At 40.8% G+C, this 7,722-nt stretch overlaps 1 protein-coding gene across 1 annotated transcript in view; it reads right to left on the bottom strand.

Moving 5' to 3' along the window:
- The window catches only part of GAD1 (glutamate decarboxylase 1 (brain, 67kDa)), a 31,571-nt gene that overhangs the window by 14,443 nt on the left and 9,406 nt on the right, over nucleotides 1-7,722 (bottom strand). Inside the window, exons 10-11 of the mRNA XM_009325457.1 lie at nucleotides 5,687-5,777; nucleotides 941-1,053 (exon numbers count right to left, since the gene is read on the bottom strand). Coding sequence (XP_009323732.1) covers nucleotides 941-1,053; nucleotides 5,687-5,777 — 204 coding nt within the window. The remainder of the gene's footprint in view (nucleotides 1-940; nucleotides 1,054-5,686; nucleotides 5,778-7,722) is intronic.

The raw sequence follows: 7,722 nt of genomic DNA, 5'->3' as shown, positions 1-7,722 counted from the left end.
AATCTATTTTGACACTTACTTTTGAAGAATGTGAATTGAGGGAAAGCACCTATTTCTTTTGGTTTACTGCTAAAAACAGCCCAGAACAATTAGCTCAGTTCTACGATGCAAACCTCAAGATTTAGTAATTTGAATCTCATCCATAAAGTCTAGGATAACTTCTTCCTCTAATATTTCTTCAATAGCAAGAACACTGAGAAAGATCTGTATTTTTCTAGCAGATGGGACTGGAGACCAAGCAAGTGTGCATTCCTGGATTTTATGCGGGCTGTTCCAAAAGGAGGTGGAATTGTCCTTCGTTCTCTAAAACAGGATGGTGTCCCCCCCACCCCAAACCCAGAAGTCTGGAGTTCTGCTGGGCGCCACATTTTCCACACATGGGCCCAGGACCTCCACATGGTTTACCAGTCTTTTCTGCCACTGCTGACTGTCTTTATATCACCTTCATGGGAAGATACTTTGTCTTAGTCTTCAGAGTCATATTTGTGAATCCAGACAGATGATGTCCCAGATAATAAGTCCCAGAAAATGACAGGCAGTCACAGTGTTTTTCTGACTATAAGCCCAAATCCTCACTGACCATCAAAGAAGTCAGTACATGATTCTCTAGGGCTATTGGACAGTGGGAGTTGTAGCTGCTCAGCACCTCCAGAAATGAAGTGCAAAAAAAGTGTGCCTAACTATGTACCAGAGCTTGCAGTCAAGTTTTAAAATGTTGGCCAGCCATGATATATAGCCATACTCAAAGATTTCCCCCCACCCCCAACTTTTTTGTGGGATGCTTAAACAAAGCACATACTCCAGGTGGGAAATTCCTACTTCTAAATTTCTGGTGCATTGTTTTGTGTTGCAGATATTGTGGGCATTCAGACACATCTTATGTTTATTTTAACTTCTGAAGCTTTAGTCAAACCACCAAAACAGAAAGGAAAAAACTCACCAGGTGAGAATATTCCATCACCATCTTTATTTGACCATCCAATAATCTCTCTCATCTTTTGAAGTGTTATTTGTTCCATGAGGACAAAAACAGGGGCAATTTCATAGGTAAACCTGCATAGATAAAGCAAACAAAACCGAACAAGATCAAATACAGATTCTAAAAACACACAATAAATTCCGAGTCTACGATTCTTTCTGAAAATGCTTAAGATTCCTAAAAGTGTTCCTATAAATTGAGGTTCCGATATTGCAACCTTTACCCAAGCAAAAATCCTCAGGAAGACAATACTGGAAATATTCGTCGATAAAAACTGCAGTATTAGCTCTTCTGCAACTTTCTATATAACCAACATAAGACCTAATGCTCACCATCAGAGTGCTGCTGACTGCTGTACAAGATACTGCCGTACATGATTGTACTGTAAAACATCTGTTTCCCAAAGTGCCAATTCCACACTTGTGGAATAGCACATCGCCAAATCCTTACGAAAACAGTGAACTTCACTGAGCTAAACACGACCATAATTAGAAGTACTGAGCCAGGGCTTCAAAGTCTAAGTACAATTAATTATGTGGATTTATTCTGTTGGTGATCTCCAAGGACAACTTATTTCTACAACACCATAAGATCAATAACTGTCAAGAGTAATTATAAATGATGATTTTCTAATTACCAATTACAAAAAACAAGTCAGCAGTCAACTATTGCATCCACTTAATGAGGGCAAAAAACATTGCATAGTCTGGTATGCCCTGATGTCACAGACAGATATGTGGATGGAAAGCGACAGCCATACAACCATTTTTGGTGATCAAGGTACATGGATAAATTGCTACTGCTGTAAACAAACTCTGCTTGCTGTGTATGCCAAAAAAAAAAAAAAAAAAAAGAAAAAAAGGGGGGGAAAAAAGGAAGCAGAAAGAAACTAAAAAAAATCAACTCGTGATTTCCAAATGAATCTATAAGAACATGACACCCCGACACTTTGGATCCGACTGATGTCTTCCACTTGAATAATTTTGCCAAAATGTATGTGTTGTCTATCTAATACTAAAATGACATTTTGAGAATAGGTATGGCAAACTTTAAGGAGACATGTGGTGTGAAGAAGGGAACGTGTCTGAAAAGCTTGTCTTTTATTTACAGCTATACTGGTTAGTCAAAATATTAATTTTTTTCTACAATCCTTATGTGTCCTTAGTCCATCAGAGAAACACAACCACTATTTTTAAAACATTCCTTTAAGATTAAGGAGCATTTGTAATTTAATTGTTGTAATTGCTATTTTCAGAAGCCAAAATACTGCTTATTTTGCACTTATTACATTAGAACTACCGGAGACAGACAGCTGAACGCTGATCTGAAGTTTGGGTGCTGCCAATATTTACAGAGAGACAAAATTAATAAACCAGTTGATGTCTGCTAACAGTGGGGGTTTTTTTTGTTTTGCTTTTAAGCACTGCAAGTCTAGGATATATTCCAATCTTTATTCAGGCAGAATGACCAACTGAAGTCAACAGAAGCTCAGCAGTATATAGATCACTGTAGCCTAATACAAGGTATGTTTAAGTCAATGCGATTTTTTCCATCAGTTTAAACACATTCTGAATTTTGTCCTAAGACCTTTTACACTGATCCCTACATACTTCCTGGAAGACTTAGAGGCTTGTACAAAAAAATATATATTGTTAAGCAAGTTTTTTTGTATATAAAATATCAAGTGTTCACAAGGGGAATTTTGAATATACTTAAACCCAAGTAAAACAGGATTTATTTATTTTATTATGTAATTATTTTCTGAGTCTCCAAAGACTGACAAAGAAATAAAAGAAGAATGCAGATGATTATAAATGATAAGGCCAATGCAACTATATTAGACTTTAAAAATCACAGTTAAAACACAGAAAATGTGTTTGGCTTGGAAGGAACTGTCTGACCTTAGAACCAATCTCCTGACAAAAAACGCTGATTAGATTTTTCGTACAGTTACAACCTTTACAGGTATTTCTATGAATTAACTACAACAGTCACGAGTCTCAGACTCTTTACTGAACAGAATAAATGAATGAGTTTTTTGGTAGTGGCCAGTGCTGGTTGAATTCTGCTCTCACCTAAAGGCCAAATCATTTTATCAGGCCAAATCATCCTACCTACCTGTTCTCCTGTTTGCCGGTATGTAAAAAGCATTCTGAGAATAAACATAAAGCATTTTATATCATTTTTCTACATTACATTTTCATAAGAATAAATGCATAATGCTGAAAATACCAATATAATTCTCTTGTCTCGGCTAATAGTGGGCATAAAAAGCATTTCCGGATAATATTATTGCTTTCTAACCTCAGCTGGCTGCTGCATAGTGAGCGAACGCCCTGCACTACAGATCCCTAGAGCTGGATGAATAATGGCAACTTCTGAAATTTCCACCTTGACGGTCTTACAATTAGCGATTGAACTATGAATAGTACATTGATACATTATTTCCAAGTCAATGTGGGAAGCTTATTATGTTCAATTTAATATATTATCTTCACAGTGACATTTAAGTAACATTTCCTAATGACAAGTCAAAATTTTAAGAGGTCAGATGTTTTGATTACTCAAAACTCATTTGTGAAAGAAAACACATATTTTTTAATTGTTCACAAATATTTTAAGTATTGTTTATAGATGGAAAAGAAAAAATGGCAAGTGGAAAACATTCCCTACCATAATCCAGTGTTACTGTCGCTTGTGTGTTACATGCTTGTGTAGCTGAAATAGGTTAGAACAGTTTCTAGGTAAAGGTCAGAACCTGCTCTTCTGTGCTGGAACACTGCTCAAAACAAATATGTTCCCCAGAGCTCACAGAGACCATTTGGCTATTTTTAATAACCTTCTCTGTCAGTTCTTTGAATCATATTTTACAAATATCTTGCTTTAACCTTACTTGCAATTACTGTGTTATTTGAAAGCATATCATGTTGACCTTGGTTTGCTGAAAAAAAAAGAGAGCAATGTATTATTTTGCATTTGCTAAACCTCATACAAGCAAACAGATAGTCAATTTTCATGCTTGCAGACAAGTATTTTCAAGGTATGTTCTCGTTTAAAGTATAAATGGATCAGAAACTAGCTTTACAGAACTAGCTATTTAATAATTTACTTTTAAAACCAGACAAAGGCAAAAGCAACCTCATTTAAAAAAAAAAAAAAAAGAGTTACTCTTTCAGAACTGAGTGCGATGTTCTTAATAATGATGGCAATATTTCATAATACTATCACAGTCTGCCACAGAGCTGAATTCTATTATGGCCTATCAGATTTGTGCAATTTCACTGATTACAAGAGGATAACTAAGCTAGAGTAACTAAGTTAGTTAAAGGTAAAGGGGCTTGCAAAAAGTGACACGCTCTGAAGTATGTTTTTGTCACAGAGGAACAATATTTAAGCAAACTTTTCTTTTAGAAATGTCATCAGATTTGGTTTCACTTTTAATTGTGGTGTTAAAAAAAAAGGTACTTTGCAATACTTGTTTTACAATTAAAATATATGTTGCTGGGTTTTCTTCCCGATAAGCTTTTAATCTGAATGTCTCATACCAATTTTTAGCAAACAGAGAACTAATTGAGAAGATGATTATTACAAAGAGCAGGATGGTTTTGGCTGGAGCACCTTATATATTATTCTTTATTGTTAATTTCACAAAACAGGCACAGCTCATAGTCTACGTAGAGCTACCAGTAATCAGCTATACTTAATGAACCATTTACTTATGGATAGGCCAGTGAAAATATTGTTCATTTTCCAAGCTGCAGACATATTTCCTGTGTTCTGCCAATTAGCAACAGACTACCCAAAACAGAGGTAGCTTTAGAGTTAAAACACATCCAGTACAGGACTAAAACAGAAGGCAGTCTGTTACCTGCCAAGTATTTGGACTCCAATCACATTTTTGAGCATATACAAATCAATCAATAAATAAAAACTGGCTAGAAAGTTTTTTGGTTTGGTGGTGGTTTTTTTTTTCATTAATTACACTCTTTATTGCAAAAATGCAACATAATATCTTACATTTAGCTTTCATTAATTTTGAGGTCAAGAGAAATTAGGAAAAGTTTCCTCATTGATATGTTCTATATGTAAAATTTTACTTTTTTTATACTTCCATTTATTTATTTACACAAAACTTCAATAAATCCTAGACTAATTCCTTCATTAGCATCAAATTAATTTTCAGTGTTATATTTTTAATCATTTTGAAGACACCCAGAAGCCACTTCTTCACCAGCACATGAAAAGGAGAAGGTGGTGCCCCGAGCCTGCTACCTCTGAAGTCAACAGGAGAAAAGACAATAAAGTTTTACACATTTTGTGTTAATATATTACACATTACACAGTGTTAATATATGGATAGCTGGAGAATTACTCAGTCTGGAGACAAAGCTTAAAAAAAAAACTCGGGAAAAGATAAAGAAGAAAAATAATTTCATATGATATTAGAATCAGCATGTTTTACTTACCATGTGCTCTGAGACATTTGCATTTCTATTTATCAGAAGCGTAAAACTGTTCAGCTTTATATAACTATTTTCACTGTATTACCGCCACATTAAGAAAAATATGAGACGATTTTATTGAAGACGCAACTATCGGCATTGAAAGAAGAAAATTATACACGTCTGCGACAATACATGTCTACCATGATAGATGGCAGCCCCTTTAAGCACCAGTCACACACGCTGACGACGAGACACTGCTTACATGTTTGTATTAGCAGTTGACGTCAGCCACTCCCCAGCCAAGCCAATAATGTCCAGCCCTGTGGACAGCTGATTGAAAAAGCGAGGGTGACCTGGAAAGAGAATTGAGAGCAACTTAGAATAACTCCACCGGTACCTCTCAGGTTTCAATTTTAACCCGCCCAACCACTCTGACACAAACGACAGCCCCGCGCCCCTAACAGGCCTGCAGCGAAGTTTTCAAAGCAAGTCCTGCTTGTCGGGAGACCGACGTCCGCGGATGTCTTGTTACAAACTTGAAAAACCGCTTTGGAGGGAGCTCCTCTATGGAATCATTGGGGTTTAATTTAAAGGAGAGAACCTCAGAGCCGACTGAGCCTGTGAAGCACCTCCGGAAACCTGTGCAAGGGCTCGGGCTAGCCCGTCTCCAGAGGCCCCCCCCCGACCTCCGCCGTGCTGTGAACTCGGCGGGGGGGAGGAGGGGGGCGGGTGGTACTTAGCAGTAACAACCTGCAGGTGCTGGGGCCATTTGCATTTGAACGGAGAAAGAGAGGAAGGCTCATCCGCTTGTAATTAGGCTGTAGGGACAAGGGAGGGGTGCGGAGGAGCCAGTCGCTTGCTGAGCTGCGCGGCCACGGGAGCGGGGCTTCGCGGGGTCTCGGCGGGAAATGCCCCCGTGCGGCGGGACCCGCTGCAGCGGGTCGCTGAGAGCCCCCCAAGAGCCCCTCGGCACGGGCGGTTCCCCCACATGGTTTAAAAGCTAGGGTTCACCTCGTAAACAAAGGCTTTGCTATCAAACCGAAGTCAATAATTTCCTGTATTTCAGCCAAGGTTGCTTTAACAACTTTTATACGCAATAAGCCCGGCTATTGGGGGTCTACTTTTCCAGCATGAAGAGATGAAATTCCTAACAAATGATAACGGGCTTTGAGGGGAGGGGGAAGGTGTCACGATTTAGCCCTTAACTCCGCTCTCTTGGGAAAGGACACGCAGATAACACACTGGGGACAGCCCGGCCCCAGAGGAGGGTTCGGCGCTCCACGCCCGGAGGGACCCTGTCACGTCGCATTTGGCTCAACACTGGGAACATCAGCATCTTTTGACATAAAGAAATAAATGCGATTCTGCTCCGAGCGGTGTGGGATCATTTTGCTTGGGGAATCCTGCCGGCGCTGCCACGTCTGGGCACATCCTGAAGCGGAGGCTGCCGCGGAAATCGGGGGAACACGGAGGCGAAGCGACCGGGCTGCTCCCGCCCCGGGGGACCCAGCGGTTCAGGGCTAAAGTCCAGAAATATCACCATGGCTTAGATATTTGCTTTGCAAATCAGCACTTCTCTCCCTTGCCATGACACAGAGTTTGAGAAGTTATTTTAAGAGACATTTCGCTGACCTCCCAAAGCTGTCAGCGAGCCGGCGGTCTCCTGAGGCTGGGCTGCAGATTCAGCCCCGCTGGCTTTAAAGGGAGCTTCGGCTGGAGAGAGAACGTGAGCCCTTGGGGCCCGGGAAGCCAGGGCGTGTGTCCTGGGTCGTCACACGGTCCGAGCAGCTCTTCTTTAAAGCTGCACCAGGTACTGCTTTGAACAGAGCTCGTGTCTGATCGGCTACCTGCATCTCAGCTCCCGGGGAGAGGTCCTGTCGGTCCCGCAAAAACTCCAGGGGAGGTCGGGGCGAGGGGAAGAGATTGCTCGACGTCCCGGCGCGATCGATAGCGGAATAACGATGCAAGCCCACAGACCGCAGTGACTGGCTTTGCTGCTGGCCACCTGTTCAACAACCCACGGGGCTGGGAGCGAAATACGCTCCCCTTCGATTAAGGGCACAAAATCAAAATATGCCCCTGACGCTCTTGAGTAAATCAAACTACCATGTGAATGGGAAAAGACAGGAAGCTAACCGCCACAGTTGTTGTTAAGATTTTGTTCCTCGAACGCACCGCGTTGGCTTTTCACAGCCGCACAACTGAACAGTGGAGAAAGCAGCGCCCCGTCCTTCAGGAGCCATTGCTCGCAGCTGCCTACCCAGAGGCTGTCAGACAAAAGCCTCCCTCTACGAGCTC

This window comes from Pygoscelis adeliae, unplaced genomic scaffold (assembly GCF_000699105.1).
Source record: "Pygoscelis adeliae isolate BGI_AS28 unplaced genomic scaffold, ASM69910v1 Scaffold106, whole genome shotgun sequence".
Classification (NCBI taxonomy): Eukaryota; Metazoa; Chordata; class Aves; order Sphenisciformes; family Spheniscidae; genus Pygoscelis; species Pygoscelis adeliae.
Note: the sequence above shows the minus strand (reverse complement) of the source record. Positions and strands in the feature narration are given on the sequence as shown.